Genomic DNA, 17,925 nt, shown 5'->3' with positions numbered 1-17,925 from the left:
TGGTAGATTAGGAAAGGTGTAATGAGACATGGATGGCCTCGTACAATGACAGTAAACAAGCGAATGCAGCAAGCACTAAAGAAGGCAAATGACACGTTGACAAGCACCGTGAGAGACTTCAGCATTGCTTCAGGGATGCCCCACTGGAATTGTACAAGGCCTCGGTGAAACTGCACCTTGAGTATCAATGATGAAGGGTCCAAAATATCAACTGTTTATTCCCCTCCGTAGTTACCCTTCAACCATCAGGCTCTTGAACTGGCATGGATAACATCACTCATCTCAACACCGAACCGATTCCACAACCTATGGACTCACTTTCAAGGACTCTACAATTCACATTCTCCGTATTTATTTACCTGTTTATTATTGTTGTATTTGGACAACGTGTCCTCTTTTGCACATTGATTGTCAGCCTTTGTGGGTAGATTTTCGTTGATCCTATTATATTTCTTTGTTCTGCTGTGAACGCCTGCAAGAAAACGAATCTCAGAGTGACATACACATACTTTGATTATAAATTTACTTTGAACTTTGACTAGATGCTGCCTGACCTGTTGAGATTCTCCAGCATTATGTGTGTGCTACTCAAGATCTTGTGTGCGCTTGAGTATCGTGTATAGTTTTGATCTACACATTCATTGGGGGTAAGTTCAGTGAAAATGTGGCATGTTAATTCCTACGATGGCAGTTTTGGCATATGAAGGGAGATTAGAATTATACTTTATACTTCATTCTCACCAAACATTTGGTACTAGAACGCACAATCATCACAGCGATATTTGATTCTGCACTTCCCACTCCCTGGATTACAAATATTAAATATTAAAAATATTAAAAATAGTTAAAATTAGTAAGTATTAGAAATTTAAATTATAAATCATAAATAGAAAATAGAAAAATGGGAAGTAAGGTAGTGCAAAAAAAAAAGAGGCAGGTCCGGATATTTGGAGGGTACAGCCCAGATCCGGGTCAGGATCCGTTCAGCAGTCTTATCACAGTTGGAAAGAAGCTGTTCCCAAATCTGGCCGTACGAGTCTTCAAGCTCCTGAACCTTCTCCTGGAGGGAAGAGGGATGAAAAGTGTGTTGGCTGGGTGGGCCGTGTCCTTGATTATCCTGGCAGCACTGCTCCGACAGCGTGCGGTGTAAAGTGAGTACACGGACGGAAGGTTGGTTTGTGTGATGTGCTGGGCCGTGTTCACGATCTTCTGCAGCTTCTTCCGGTCTTGGACAGGACAACTTCCATACCAGGTTGTGATGCACCCTAGAAGAATGCTTTCTATGGTGCTTCTATAAAAATTAGTGAGGGTTTTAGAGGACAGGCCAAATTTCTTTAGTTTTCTCAGGAAGTAAAGGTGCTGGTGGGCCTTCTTGGCAGTGAACTCTGCTTGGTTGGACCAAGTCAGGTCATTTGTGATATTGACCCCAAGGAACTTAAAAGCTTTTGACCTGTTCCACTTGCGCACCAACCATGTAAATTGGGTCGTGCGGTCTGCAACTCCTTCTGAAGTCAACAACCAATTCCTTCATCTTGCTGACGTTGAGGGATAGGTTATTGTCTTCGCACCATGCCACCAGGTTCTTAATTTCCTCTCTGTACTCAAACTCATCATTACCCGAGATACGGATCATATTATATAATTATTGGATTATATTCGCCAGAGGATAGAAGAATGTGAGGGCTGAGCATACTAGATACAGGAAGGATATTCCTGTCTACAGAAGGGCAGAACTGGAATTATCACTACTCATGGATAGGAGGTGGGCCATTTAGAATAAGATGAGAAGAAACTTGTTCATCCAAGGGGTGCTGAACCTGTGAAAATTAACACAGAGGACAAATGAGGACAAGTTACTGAATAGACTGATGAAAAAGTTAGGTATGGTCCTCAGAGTTAAAGAGGTGAAAGCAGGAAAGGGGTATTTGATTTTTGCTAATCAACAATGATCGTACTGAACAGCAGAGTTGGCTCAAAAGGCCAAATGGCCCACATCTATTTGTATTTTCTATGTTTCTCTGATTCCCTCATCCTGTTGCCTCCTTGAAGCTTCTTTCGATCGCCCTTGGTGCTCATAATCCCACCTGGTTTTGTATTATAAGCAAATGTGAAAGTAAGGCATTTGGACCCCTCAGTCAAATCATTGACGTCAATGGTGAACCGACACCTGCTGGTCACAGCCTATCAGTCTGAGGGAGGTACAATCTTTTCTCCTCTCCCTCCCCACTTTCAGCTTCCTAATCAATTCCCAGCCCATTTCAGTACATTATCCTCAATTACCCTCATGTGCTCTGACAAGCCATTTCATGTTACTAAAAGCTGCTCTTCTCCTCCATCTCTATGTCATGAACATAAAACGGGGGGCGGGGAGGTTGATTGCTGCTGTCTTCTCGTTCTCATTCACAGTTGGACCCTGGTTGACATGGTGCTGACCCTCTCCAGTGTTTTTGTTCCTGGCATCCTTGTTTTCTACATTTGTCCTGTGGCTGATTCATTTCATATTTAAATCAACGCTCGCTCCTCGGTCTATCCAGACTGAACTCTGCCTCAACTACTTTTGCTGTCACTAATACTTTTCCTCAAATGGAAAAAAAACACATTTATTTCTCTAACAGAGAGCATCCAAGCGCTCTGGTTAGATCAGCCACTCAATCAATCCAGACCCGATTCTTATAGGAAAGTCGATTATTGTTAACAAGGTATTATGAATTAAAATTAGCAGTGCTAACAGAGTGGCAGTCTCCCTCTGGACTAATAGTATCAGCTCAGGGCCGGATCCGAACATGATTTTATTACTGTTAAACAGCCGACATTTCTAAAGATTTAAAGATGAGCTTTATTTGTCGTACATACGTCAACACAACAAAACATACAGGGAAATGTGCCATTTGCGGCAACGACCGATGCAGTCCAAAGATGTGCTGGGGGGCAGCCCGCAAGTGTCACCATACTTCCAGCAGCAACATAGCATGCCCACAACTTATTAACCCATAGGTCCATGGCACCGAGGCTATGAAGACTGCCCCAGCTCTTGAGCTCCGTGCCTACTAATATGATGAACTGATAAGCGAGGCTTTGGGCCTACTCCGGGCTGCTACACAGTTTGGATCTGAGGACTCAAATTTTTCGTTCAGATTGTTATTCACTTAAATTGTTTGCATGATTGGTGTTTTTTTTTCTCTTGCACATCAGGTGTTGGTCTCTTATTTTTATTCTTTGTCTTTAATTGGATTCTTTTGGGTTTCTTGCTTTGTGACTACCTGAGAGCAAACAAATTTCAAGGCTGTATAATTTAGACATTCTTTGATTATAGATGTACTTCGAATCTTTGAATGTGGGAGGAAAATGGAGCACCGAGAGGAAGCACACACAATTATGGGGATCACATACGAACCCCTTACAGACAGTGGTGGGAATTGAACTTTACAGTGGCACTGTAAAGCATTATGTGTGCCTTACTTCCAGGACTAGAGTACATGATCTGCTAAAACAACACTGTTTTCCACTTACATGCAGGATCAACTGCAGTGCTCACCCAGAATGGTCAAGACTTCTCCTGCAAACAACATCACTAAGAGAGATTGACATAAGAACCAGAAGCATCAGGCACTTTGCAACTGCTCTGTGATTCAATCAGACCCTTTAAACCTTTTGTCACTTCCATCAATTAGTGTGATTTCTCGAGTCGAGCACGTTAAGGCGTTGTCTATTGGTGGGTGTTCAGGTAGCTGTAGAGGCAGATCTACGATCTTCATATTTTGAGGGGCTCCCAGAATTTACAATCCTGTCCCCATCACCACTTGCTGACCGCCACAGTACTTAATCTGGGATGTTAGGGTGGATTCCCTTAATGGAAGAACGGCTGTGCATTACTTTGTTTAACGTGGCAAAGCAGTAAGGAAATTGGATCTCTCTGAGAGCTATGGGCTGAAAGGCCTTCTCCCATGTCCAAGAAAATATGACAAAAATAGATAGATTAGGGATTTACTCAGCTTTGATAGAATGTGAATCTAAACAATGGTTATTCTCATTTTGTTGAACGATCCAGAGACCACATTTGAATTACTTGCTGTGGATTGTTTAGGAAATTTATATGCATTGTGTACAAAACAGTATAGAGCAATGTGCAGGTATTTCACAAGACTGGTAACATGTTGTTGAGTACGATGTGGAATCAGCCTAGGAAACGTACAGTAAGTGTAGCAGTGTTGCTAAGGAGCCCCGTGAGACACATTACACCACCAGCAAGTAAAGTTGTGAGCTTCTGCATAAACTCTCAGTAAAGCATTGAGGAATTTTTACATATGGGAGCATTGGGTGAGAAAAAGCACTTAAAGGGAGTCTATTAAGGAAGAGGGTGCTTTCTGATCTGAGACTAACCTGATTTGTTTATTTATTTGTATTTAGCAATACAGCACGGTAACAGGCCTACTCGACCTAGCAGGCCTGTTCTGCCCAATTACACCCATGTGACCAATTAACCCTAGTAACCTGTATGTCTTTGGAATCCGGGTGGATGAAACCCACACAGTCACGAGGGGAAAGTCCTTACAGACTGTGGTGGAATTGAACGCGGATTGCTGGCACTGTAATAGCCTTGTGTTAACCACTAAGCTACCACACCACGAGGGTTGCCAACTTTCTCACTCCCAAATAAGGGACAAAAGTAGCAGTTTTACGGGACACTTGTGTTTACCCCGAGAAAGACTACCATGACGCCTTGCGCGGGCACCTGTGTGTGTATGAGTGATGTGCACATGCATGTACGTGCCGATTTTTTTTCTACAAATCGGTTTTGGCCTAATTTTCCCGATTCTGATACACTGTACATACATTATTTCTACTTTATATAGGCTGTGTATTTATCATATCATTCCTGCTTTTACTATATGTTAGTGTTATTTTAGGTTTTATGTGTTATTGGTAGGTTATATTTTGGGTCTGGGAACACTCAAAAAAATGTTCCCATATAAATTAATAGTAATTGCTCCTGCGTTTTACACCATTTCGGCTTACGAACGGTTTCATAGGAACGCTCTACCTTAGCGGGGGAAATATGGGACAAGGGAAGTCCCATATGGGACAAACCAATTTAGCCCAATATACGGGATGTCCCGGCTAATACGGGACAGTTGGCAACCCTACACACCGCCCTAAGTCACTTCTCCTTCCTCGCTCTGTCCAAGCTGACCTTTTTCAAAGTGACTTAATGTCACTTTTAAGTACGGCTTTTTCTTTTGCAACCTTTACTGACTTATGGGTGAAAAGCAAAACCTGCAGCAGTGATCAGGGAGACAGGTGACCTTGTATGTCTCAGGCATGATGCACGGTACACTATTAAACATCTTTAAATGCGTTGACTTTGCATAGAGGAGAGCTGGAGACAGTTGGTGAAGCACTCCAAGCTCCTGAGCTGTAGCCCTCATTCTTCCTGAGAAGTTTAGTGTGCCGGTAGACATGGGATGAGTTGATTACTGTGGCTGGTATGTGATTCCACACAATTGATATTCAACTAAGGCCTCATTTCTTCAGAGAGCTGACATGTCTGGGCATGGGATGGCAGAGTTAGTGCTGCACTTGACGGTTCTAAAATTCACGGTTTGAAGCTGTTTGCATTGGATTTTTATGTTCTCCCTGTGATTGTGTCGGTTTCTGTCAAATGCACCGATTTCCAGACACAAGCCAAAGATATACTGGCACCTTGACTGGGGTTACTGTAAATTATCCCTTAGTGCAGATGAGAGAAAGGAATCAGAAGGGAATTGAAGGGCATGCGACTGTAGAGGTTTCAGAACCACAGAGAAATTAAAAGAGGGAGAGTGACTGATGGAGGTGGTCTTCTGGGAGCTGTCATAGAGTCTTAGAGAAGTACAGTACAGCAACAGGCCCTTTGGCCTGTCTAGTCTGCACCGAACCACTTAAACTGCCTCCTCACATCGACCTGCACTAGGACCACAGCCCTCCGTACCCCAACCATCCATGTACCTATCCAAATTTCTCTGAAACATTGAAATCACTTGTACTGACAGCTCGTTCCACACTCTCACGATGCTCTGAGTGAAGAAGTTTCCACTCATGTTCCCCTTAAACTTTTCACCTTTCACACTTAACCCATGACCTCTAGTTGTAGTCCCACCCAACCTTGGTGGGAAAAGCCTGCTTGCATCAACCCTGTCTAACCCCTCATAATTTTGTTTACCTCTATCAAATCTCCCCTCAATCTTCTACGTTCCAAGTAATATAGTCCTAACCTATTTAATCTTTCCTTATAACTCTAGTCCTCCAGGCTCAGTAACATCCTTGTAAAGTTTCTCTGTTCTCTTTCAACCTTATTTAGATCGTTCCTGTGGGTAGGTGACCAAAACTACAAGCGATACTCCAATAAGGCCTCACAAATGTCTCATATAACATCAACTTAACATCCCATCTCCTGTACTCAATATTTTGATTTATGAAGGCCAATGTACCAAAAGTTTTCTTTATAACAGGGAGCCAATGGCTGTATGGTGATAAGTGAAATGGCTTACCTTGTCTGGACTTTATATCCATCACCCTATCTCTCAGCACTCCCATCCCATATCTCATTGGCACTAAGCAAATGAGCATCCAAAAGCAGGAAGTAAATACGTATGAAAATTAAAATGACTGGTGACAGGTTATAAATGGACTGTTTTGATGAAGCAGCTTTCGAAGTTAGCTCATCATCACTTAACACAGGAAATTCTGGAGTTCCCTATCACTCAAGCAAGAGGTCTGGGACATTGTTCAGAAGGCCGGAGTTCAAATTCCATCTTGGCAAGTGGATAATTAAATACAGCTAGAATTAAGCAAATAGTTAAGATAGTAATGAAATAACTGAATTGTTGAAAGAAGAATGCTCATTCTTCATCAAGTTATGGTATTGTTACACTGTTTGTAACTATATGTTATAATTATGTGGTTTTGTCAGTTTTTTTCAGTCTTGGTTTGTCCTGCGTTTTGTGATATCACACCGGAGGAAATAATGTATCATTTCTTAATGCATGCATTACTAAATGACAATAAAAGAGGACTACGTGTCTTCATAATCATCATCATTAATTGATGGAAGGAAATCTATCATCCTAATTCCATCTGACTGAAAATGAATGTTGACACACATTTGATAGGTTGGAGTTGGAGATGGACAGGAAATATCAGCTTTCCCTATGAATGATCAAATAAGAAATCGTCAGTTGATGAGTTGGGTCAAGATCCTTCATCTAGACTGAAAGGCAGAGAGAAAGGACACAGATGATATAAAAGGGTGGATGGAAAGCGTGCATTAAGAGCTAGCAAGTGGTAGGTGGATCCCAATCCAGATGAAGAAGGGTGATAGGCCAATGAGGGAGGGAAATAGCACCAGAAGCTGGAAGGTAATAGATGGAAGTCTTCTCTGAAGATTGCCATCTCGACGTGGGTCTTGTGAGCTCCTGAGATCCCGAGAGTGATGTCACCTGGAGTTTAGCCATCAGGCACTTAGTTCCTAGTACGGTCACCCATGGCACTAAGGTCAAGAAGGAGGTTCTAGGCAAGGAATGATCCGACCAAGACTTCAGTGATGGACCTGGTGGAGGATGATGACTCATCTCAATGTCAGTGAAGACTGAGGAAGGCTGCAGCAGTGAAGGGCCCCCAGTTGTCTTGCATTCTATGCCAATGGAACCTGACCCTGGTCTGCCAGGCACCACCTGTGTGTCAGCCTTCCCATGTGAAGCAAAATCACACACAGGCATTCTCCATTTTTGAGGATCTCATGTCAGTCTCCATGGCCATCTGAAGACCCAACAGACAACCTTTTAGAAGAACATCACACTCAACTAGAATGATCACACTCCTACCATTTTTTTTTTGAAACACTGAACTTTTTCGGGAGGGCAATAGCATTTGTTCATAGGCCAGCAATGCTTCACCAAGTGCTGCTCGCATGTAGATTCCTGAAAAAAGGAGGATATAAATCTAAGCTATTGCATTGATTCATTTGCGAACCAGAGGCTCCCAGCACATTAAATTGTTAAAGCTGGAACTGCAATGACTTCCTCACCATTTGACTAATATGGCACAGTACCAGGCAGAAAATGAATCATCAGATGCTCCCCTTTCCCTTTCTATTCATTTAGACTAGAATGGGAATGAACCACTCTCCTTTATTTTATACTAAATCTGTTTTTCTAAATATCAATATTTTTCGTCTATGTCTTGAAATACAGATCCTAATTAAATAATTTGTTTGCCCTTCTGTGACATGATATGGAAACTTTTACATTCCCAAATAACAGGCAATGGCATCTTCCCCTAAACAGTGCTACATCCTCATGAGTGCCCTTTGTTATGCTTCGGTCCCTGGTGTGGGCTCGAACCCTCAGCAGCTGGAACTAAATTATTGTGCTATTTCTGGCGATTATTTGTTCTATTTCGGTCTTCCATCATGTTTGGGTTTCTCTTTCTCTAGTAGTTAGAAACAGTGACTAAAGATCACAGTCATTAGCATTGTGAGATTCATTGTGGGTCTTCTACAGTATATGAAAAGAACAACTATAAATGCTATTTAAGGCTACAGTGGACTTTAAGGGCAGAATTGGCCGTGGAGTCATAGGTTTAAACTGACCAATTTTGGACTGATATCATGAAAGTGCCTATATCTCCAGATTGGGTAGTGGAAATAGAGAGGGACAATTCAAGACATGTTTGAGGCTGTGGAAGGGTGCCTGGAATGATGATGAAGAGTTGTTGTGCAGAACAATCGTCTTTTCTTTTCAATTTGAACATGATAAGAGCCTCTTGATCCACAACTATCTAAATGACTCATCAGTCTAATATATTTAATAGAAAGAACCCAACTTTATACAGGAACCTCTCTTATCTTTTTAAGACCACCCCAAAGTGCTTTGCAATAGCTTTGAAATGTCATTACTATTGTATCATAGGAAATTGGGAGACAGTGTACACAGCAACTCCCATAAACAACTAGATTACCCGACTTAGTAATATTATATCAGTTACTAAGGATGCATCTTTGCTGCTGTTCAAAATAATATTTATATGGACCACTGCAGTCCTTGCAAGCTAACGTTCCCTCAGTTAACCAGTTATCTAGAAGACAAAGCCTCAATACTGCGGCGGTGTGTCCGACTAGACCATGGGTTCACCTTTTTTATTACATGGGCCAATACCATTAAGCAAGGAGTCCGTGGACCCCGGGTTGGGAACCCCTGAACTAGACCTTTGCCGTCAGCTCTACACTCTGTTCTTGAACTCTCTACTTTTCAACATTCAGATGCAAACATATCCAGTAAGATATAATCTGTTACTACGGTATTATTGAGCTAAATATCTTTACAAAGGGAATCCACATTAGTATGCAAAAGAGGAAGTAAAATGATTTGCTGTCAGAGTAAAGTAAGCTGAGACAGGATGAGTGTAATGGGGACAGGGTGTCTGACAGCCTGTTATTGTGCTGGGGATTTGCATATAACTGCCTGATGAAAATCCTTTGTGATCAACATTCTGTTTATCCTTTATTTTCACAGCAGGAACTGAATTCTTTAATTCCAAAAGCTTGGCCTTACAAGCTCAGAAGAAAATCCTCACCAAAATGGCCACCAAGGTGGTGGCCAACATGCTCATTGACGACACTAGCAGCGACATCTTGGACGAGCTGTACAAGGTAACCAGAGAGTACACAAACGACAAGAAGGAAGCCCACAAGGTCTTGAAGGACTTGATCAAGATTGCTTTGAAAATCGGGATCCTCTACAGGAACAATCAGTTTAACCAGGACGAAGTGGAGATTGTGGATAAGTTCAAGAAGAAGCTGAACCAGGCTGCCATGACAGCAGTGAGCTTCTATGAGGTTGAGTTCACGTTTGACAGAAGCATTCTGGCGGAGCTGTTGAACGAATGCAAGGACTTACTGCACGAACTGATTGAGCGTCACCTCACCCCCAAATCCCACAGCCGCATCGATCACGTGTTCAGACTCTTTGCAGACGTGGAATTTCTCTCTGAATTGTACAATCCCAATGGCGTATACAAAGAGTCGCTGCAGAAAATCTGTCATGGCGTCAACAAACTGCTCGATGAAGGAATCATCTGAACTCTGTAGCCCCCAAAATAGGAAAACATTTGACTTGTTCATCATTTAAATGGACCACTTCTGTTGTTTGTATCTGGGTGCCACAGCAAGTCCTCTTGTCTGAGTGTTATATTCTAGGTGTTTGCATTTAAAAACAAACCAGTTTGTGATTAAATATGTTGTTTCGAAGAAAGAGTGAATTATCTGCTGTGCCAGTGAGTGTTAACTAGCTTTTGTTAAATGGTTTTTCACTTGCACATAGTGAGATGCTTTCAACACTGCTGTCTCCAAATCTAAGGTAAATTCCAGCCTAGTAACCCAGTTTAAAGTTGGAAAATGTATCATGGATTCTCAAACAATCTGTGGAATTCTGAAAATCCAAGAATAATTTAGGCCAATAGCTGCTTTAAGAGAATTTAGGTGTCTTACAGTACAGGACATTTGGTCCATTGTGTCTGTGCTAGCCCTCCAAGTGCCATTCACTTTGTCCCTATTTTTCTATCTGTTCTCCATCTTAGGTTTCCTTTACTTGTTGCCTTTTAAAACCAGTTATAGATAGTGCTTCTGAAAAGATGTTATGCTTAAAAAAAATTAAATTCACCTACCTTACAGTCAGAGATCAAGAAATACACATTTTTGGTCTTTCTAGAAGCCCTGGTTTTCCACTAACATGGTTAAAAAAGCCTGTTACTCCCAGAATCTCAGAGACATGATACATGGGTCCAGATTCTGTTTTCTGAATTGTAAGCCTCAGTTAATAACTTGTAAAATGGAGCGAACTGTTCTTTGTGTTTGATCTTCAGCTCCAATGATGACATACAAGGCAAGTTCTTACATGCACAGGTACTGTAGATGTTGAGGTGTGATTCTGTTAAAATGGGAGAAAGCTTGGAGTAGAATACAAATATGTCTCAGAATAGCAATGCAGTGCCAGGAGGGAAATAACCAGTCTGCATTATCACCTAAAACAACTTATTGTGAGAACGTCCCCAGAAATATTTCTCTCCTTTCTGAATCTTAGATTTCTCTTTTTGGTAGAATCCCTCAAGGTACCAGAGGTTACTAGATTCAACGTTCAAAGTACATTTTTTATCAAAGTATGTCTACGTTTTACAACTTTGAGATTAGTCTCCTTACAAAGAAATTCAAAAGAACCCATTAAAAAAAGTCCAACACCCAATGTGCAGAGAAAATAAAACAAATCGCGCAAACAATAAAAGATTCAATGACAGAATTCGAGAGTCCGTCTCGTTAAGTGAAACCACTATTCCTGCAGTGTAACAGAATCTAGATCATGATCTTTTTTCCCCCAAGAAATGGAAGTGGTAATCAAACCTGAAAAGACCATCTTGCTTCACAGATTTACTCTTTTATTCTCAGCCTTTTGATTGCACTGTTCTTTAACTGTTTTTACGCATAGCCAATGTACTGGTTTCCTAGGCAACGAAAGCCCTACTGAAACAAATACTGCAAAAGACAAGCAGTCAAGCGGCAGGTTTAGGAAGTAGGTTTTCGTCACAGGTTATCTTCTGGTTCATTGGGTTTAGCCACATTTATGAGCGAATCTTGAATTTATACAATTTTTGACTTGCTTTAAAACCTATAATCCATTGAGACGTTGGCCAGTGGTCGCTTGTAATCAGACTGGACAGTGCATGCAGCTTATGGCCCATAAGTACAAGGCTGACATAACTGACAGTGTCAGGATTCACAGCTAAAAGAAAATCTCGGGATGGTAATAATTGCCAAATCTATTGCAAGCCTGAATAAGGTATGATTAGCAAGATTATAACGGAAAGAAGGATCTTAAGATCGATCAGAGATATATTCTGCTTACCACGTGCCAATCCATAAACACAGAGCTGGTGATTTTCATCAAATGCTGTTGTAAAATTTTCGCTCACAAATTATCAGCTCACAGTGAAGACATGACTAGGGTCTTGCATGTCAAATACATTTGTACAAGACCTGTTAATAGCTTTGATTCTAATGAAACAGTGGACAATAGTCCTGTTAAAAGCAGGCACATCTTTTCACAGTTTAAACTTCTGTTATGTGAAATATTTTCAGTGTTTTATTCACCCTTAACCTCTTACAGAATTTTGTAACCAACAAGTGAATCTAATCATGAAATCAAGGAAATCAAGAAGAAATTGCAGACAGGAAACAAGGTGGTGCAGTGTTTTAATCACTGGCTTTTTGCCATTTGGTTTCGAGTTCAAATCTACTGTGGACTGATGTAATGAAAGTCTCCTTTGTCTGTCGACTGCAAGAGTTCTATGTGAAATGAATATAAGCATTCTCAATGCAGTTTCTGCCGAGTACAAACCACAGCACAGAACAGTGCTGATTGACAATCATCACTCAGACCCCAGGGCTGCTGGTCTGGAAAGTGGGAGAAATGTTACATTGATGTAATAAGGTTGCTGATTCATAGCTTGGCAAAGAAGGATCTGCTCTGCATTTGAAAGTGTTATAAAGCTCAATGCTGCTATTCAGCGACTGCAGTAAGAAAATAAATTTCCTTCGACTCACGTCCCTCAACTCTTTGTTAGCAACATGTGATAAAATCATTACATTGCAGCAATATCTTTAGTAGGCATCCTAATAAATATTGTAACAGTTGCACCCCCCCCAACCAGAGGAAATCCCATTGTATTCTTTTCAAAATAGAGTAAAATTTGCATTGTTATACAACTAATTGTTGTATTCATATAATTCTTCAATCTGGAGCCCAGAATTAACTCAGCTGTAAATCCATAAATTAAATCATTGCGGGTATTCTAGTACTAGCTAGTTGCACAATAGTGACACAATATAGCAGTAATTCAACAATTTATAGACAATACCAGTTTATCACTGACAGATCCAACTGCCAAGGCCACGTCTTTTTTTGCATGAGGCAAATGGATTGCAGTATTTTGCCATTAATGCTTTAAATTTGTTTGAGTCAAAGTTGGGAGAGATTGGTGTTAGGTAGTACAACACATTTCCATTCCAAACCAGCTATGGAATCTGGCAATCAGCAAACACGCAACAGTGCCGAACAAATCCAACCTCCGAGACCCTGGCGGTATACACGCATGTGCCTTGTTACAACTCAGTCTATTTATTTTGGCTGCCGTGCTGGTGTCCCCCGTGCTCAACCTAAGGGTGCCGACTTGTGCACCAGAGAATAGGTTGTAACGTGTTAGAAGTGATCGAAGCCCATCAGAAAACCAAACTTTGACCAGACCCGACTATTCACTCAACAAAGAAGTGGGAGCAGGAAGTTTGCAACTGTTCCTACTTTGTGGATTTTAGTTTGATAAATTTCAGTTTGCATAAGCACATGTATTATACACATAAATTTGACAGGAACCATTCCTAGGGCCATGGTACACAGCCCACACAAGTAATCTTGATTAAGTGATCTCAGTCTCAAATTATATTCTATAGACTGCATGAAAGATGAAGAGCATTAACAATTATAACTGGAATGAACTACAAATACAGCAAACTAACCAGGATTTGTGCAATGGTCATAATAATAAAGGTCCATTAATTCACAGGCATTTTAAATTCCTCGCAAGACCACCATTCAATGCTTAGCAGTTACATCCCTGACTCGTTCCAGCTGAAAATCAAATTGTATTCAAGTGGAGGATTCAGCTTGAAAATTCCCAGGTTTGTATTCTTTACTAGCAGAAAGCACTGCATATGATTGAGAGTCTGAACCCTTAATCACTTAACCATTGCAACGTTTAAATTCAGCCATTCAATGCCTAAATTAAATTAGTGCCAGCTACAAAAAATAATGAAGCTTCGATTAATGTATTTGTAAAATTGTATCCTTCCATTCGAAAATATTGCTTAATTCCCTTTTGATGTGAAGGATGCCGTTCAGCCCATTGAGTCTATGCCAGCTCTGAGCATTCATATTAACCCCTTATTTCCCTGTAACCCAAGGGATGCCAATCTTTTTTTATGCCATGAACCAATAGCAAGGAATCCATGGACCCCAGATTGGGGACCCATCTTGTATCGCTCACCCATCAGATTCCTTATTGATCCTCTTGTCAATCATCTACACAAGGGAACACACACAAAATGCTGGAGGAACTCAGCAGGTCAGGCAGCATCCGTGGAAACGATGAGTCGATGTTTCGGGCCGGAACCGTCCTGACGAAGGGTTCTGGCCCGAAACGTCGACTCATCGTTTCCACGGATGCTGCCCGACCTGCTGAGTTTCTCCAGTGTGTTGTGAGAATAAGAAGGTGGAGGGAGGAGAGGAAGAAGCACAAGGCTGTAGATGATAGGTGAGACCGGGAGAGGGGGAGTGAAGTAAAGAGCTGGGTCCTGGTGAAGGCTCTCGGCCCAAAACGTCAACTGTTTACTCTTTTCTATAGCTGCTGCCCAGCCTGCTGAGTTCCTGCGGCATTTTGTGCATACAGTACTGCTTTGGATTTCTAGCATATGCAGATTTTCTCCTGTTCTGAGATCTACACAAGGGACAATTTACAATAGCTGATCCATACACCAGCACATCTTTGGAACGTGGAAAGAAGCTAATATACAGTACCCATGTTGTCACAGGAAGAGCACCAAGGCACCACAGTGTTGCACCCCAACGTGAATTAATATCCACAGTATAAAATGTAAGGTATGTTCTATCATATATATCAGTCACTTCTATACAAGAATGCAAAATTAATTGGCAGGAAAAGACCAGGATCACTCAGAGGCTACTGCTCACCATGATAGAGCGACATTATGACCAAACACCAACAATATTCTCCCCAACTATTCCTTCTGCCTCATCACCATTTGAATTGGAGAGGTTCTGAGGAGTCAGCTGCCCCTATGACACTAGACTCCCAAGGTGGAGACACCCTTCCAAGATCTGTCAGTGGGAAAAGATGACCAGACAGGCAAAAGACGTTATTTTTATACCCATTCAATAACGTCCCATTTAATCTTCTAAAATCGCAATAGAGTTGTTAATTCTCAATAAGTTAGGCACAGAATGTTTGGAGAAAGGCCCTGGACAGAAGGCAGTGGAACTTTAATAAGTAATCTATGTCCTATTTCAGTAGAGAAATTAAAAATACCAAGACATAAAAGTGAGGTTATAGCCAGTGATATCATCTAATTCAGTTGTTCTAAAAGATTAAAGGATTAAATCAGGTGTGTGGGGAAGTTATTTCCTCTGAAGGAGGAATATGGAATAAAAGGATTTAGGAATGAAACAAAGAACTAGTTATTGCACAGAACTGGCTGTGAAAATTTGAACTTTCTACCTTAAAATGTCCAGATACTATTCCACTGAAAATTAAGTTAGAAATTGGATGTGAACATTGAGATGCGCAATGCATTGCAGAGCTACACTCAGTGGCCACTTTATTAGGTACACCTGTACAATTGCTTGTTAATGCAAATAACTAATCAGCCAATCATGTGGCAGCAACTCAATGCATAAAACCATGAAGACATGATCAAAGAGATTCAGTTGTTGTACAGATCAAACATCAGAATGGGGGAAGAAATGTGATCTAAGTGACTTTGACCGTGGAATGGTTGTTGGTGCCAGACGGGTATCTCAATATCTGCTGATCTGGTATTTTCATGCACAACGTTCTCTCTAGAGTTTACAGAGAATGGAGTGAGAAACAAAAAAAAACATCCAGTGAGTTGCAGTTCTGTGGGTGAAAAACACCTTGTTAATGAGAGAGGTCAGAGGAGAATGGCCAGATTGGTTCAAGCTGACAGGAAGGTGACAGTAACTCAGATAAACATACATTACAACAGTGGTGTGCAGAACAGCATCTCTGAACACAGAACACCTTGAACCTTGAAGTGGATGGGGTACGTTAGCAGAAGACCACATGGAGTTCCACTCCTGTACCTAATAAAGTGGCCATTGAGTGAATATATAGCTCAGCCTCAACTGAATCGAATGGCAAAGAAGGCCTGAAAGACTGATTGGCTAATTGATGTTCATGCAGTCAACACACACAAAATGCTGGAGGAACTCAGCAGGCCAGGCAGCATCAATGGAAAAAGAGTACAGTTAACGTTTCAGGCGGAAACTCTTCAGCAGGACTGGAGAAAAAAAGATGAGGAGTAGAGTTAAAAGGTGGGGGGAAGGAAGGGAGAAACACAAGGTGATAGGTGAAACCAGGAGGGGAGGGGTGAAGTAAAGACCTGGAAAGTTGATTGGTGAAAGAGATACAGGGCTGGAGAAGGGGGAATCTAACAGGAGAGGACAGAAAGCCATGGAAGAAACAAAAGTGGGGAGGAGCACCAGAGATGGGTAGGCAAGGAGATAAGGTGAGAGGGAGTTCTGCAGGCCAGGCAGCATCTTTGGAAAAGAGTACAGTTGACATTTTGGGCCAGGACCCTTCATAGGACTGGAGAAAACAAAGATTAGGAGTAGAGTTAGAAGGTGAGGGGAGAGAGAAACACAAGTTGATAGGTGAACCTGAGAGGTACCATCAATGTTTCAGGCCAAGACCCTTCAGCAGGACTGGAGAAAAGAGATTAGGAGTAAAGTACTCCCAATTTCACCTATCACCTTGTGTTTCTCTCTTCCATCACTCCACCTTTTAGCTCTATTCAGCATCTTTTTTCCTCCAGTCCTGCTGAAGGGGTTCGGCCCAAAACGTCGACTGTACCTTTTTTTCCCCCACAGATGCTGCCTGGCTTGCTGAGTTCCTCCAGCATTTTGTGCATGTTGCTCGGATTTCTAGCATCTGCAGATTTTCGCTTATTTGATGTTCATGCAGTGTATAGTTTGCCTTGCAGATGAGACATTAAAATGATGATCCATCTATTCAGTTGATTAGAAGGATAATTCAATTGTGCTATTTTAAAGGGAGTCTTTCCTAGTATCCTTTCCACAGTTGTGCTTTAATAAGCAATACAGACAAGTAGGGACTGGCCATTTGACACTTGCTCATGGAATCTCATTGTACCCAATTCATCTGATGCATTTGTTCATAATACATGGACCATGCTTCAGAACAATTCTTTAACCCAGTACTCCTTGGAATGTCAGGAGGGCATGAAATGATTTCCTTAAACTTACACAGTTCTTCACTGTGACTCAATAGCTTCAGGAAACACATTTTAATTACAATGGCAGCTAATTCAAATGTTAAAGTTGGTTGCCTTTTGTGACCACTAGATCCTTCAGAAATCTTTTGAGATTTATTAAACTCCTGGGAGAATTTTAATACTTTCTGTATTTGATTTAGTTGTGTTTCCCTGTTAAATGATGTTCAATTTCCTCCTTTGCTGTTCTAAGCTGCACTGATTTGACATAATGTGCACGTATAATGGGCCAAACATTCTGCAGCTGACTCAATGTACCTAGTCATATTTTAGTACATCTGGTTCTAGCACTTAGCAGACTGTATGAAATGCCAGACATGTACTGTCACTTCCCTCTGCACCTAAATAAAGCATGGACCTATGTAATTAAGTGTAAAGATGATTTTAATCATTTATCTTGTCGCAGAGACTGCAAGTGCTCAGTTAGATGGTGCTATGTTTTGTAACTTAGGTGTCCGAAGTTATAAAACAGAAATCTGAAATGTGAGTCTGACTTTGTGTTTACTTTAAGCGAGGCACGCACGTATCACATGGTAGCAAGATGACGCATGCTATTCATGCATTTTTACATATAATTCGTAATTATTTAAACGAACAAGAACGTTTAATCAAACAATAAATATACAAGATTACTCAAATATTGCTAAAGTATTAAATACACAACACTCCTCCCTGCTTAGCTATAAACTCCAACTTAATAGAAGTCATCTCAACTATATAAACAGTATATTATATAAGAC

The 17,925-nt window shown here is 41.1% G+C and overlaps 1 protein-coding gene across 4 annotated transcripts in view; it reads left to right on the top strand.

The window, feature by feature from the left end:
• tnfaip8l3 (tumor necrosis factor, alpha-induced protein 8-like 3) overlaps positions 1 to 12,758 on the top strand; it is a 67,531-nt gene extending 54,773 nt beyond the window's left edge. For 3 of the 4 annotated variants that reach the window (XM_063065987.1, XM_063065991.1, XM_063065990.1), the window contains one exon: positions 9,549 to 12,758. In XM_063065987.1, coding sequence (XP_062922057.1) covers positions 9,549 to 10,114 — 566 coding nt within the window. In that variant the 3' untranslated portion in view covers positions 10,115 to 12,758. The remainder of the gene's footprint in view (positions 1 to 9,548) is intronic. The other variant, XM_063065988.1, reaches the window with a different exon arrangement.
• The last annotated feature ends 5,167 nt before the right edge of the window (positions 12,759 to 17,925 follow it).

This window comes from Mobula hypostoma, chromosome 13 (assembly GCF_963921235.1).
Source record: "Mobula hypostoma chromosome 13, sMobHyp1.1, whole genome shotgun sequence".
In the NCBI taxonomy this organism is placed as follows: Eukaryota; Metazoa; Chordata; class Chondrichthyes; order Myliobatiformes; family Myliobatidae; genus Mobula; species Mobula hypostoma.
The sequence above is the reverse complement of the archived record's forward strand: the minus strand, read 5'-3'. Positions and strand labels throughout refer to the sequence as shown.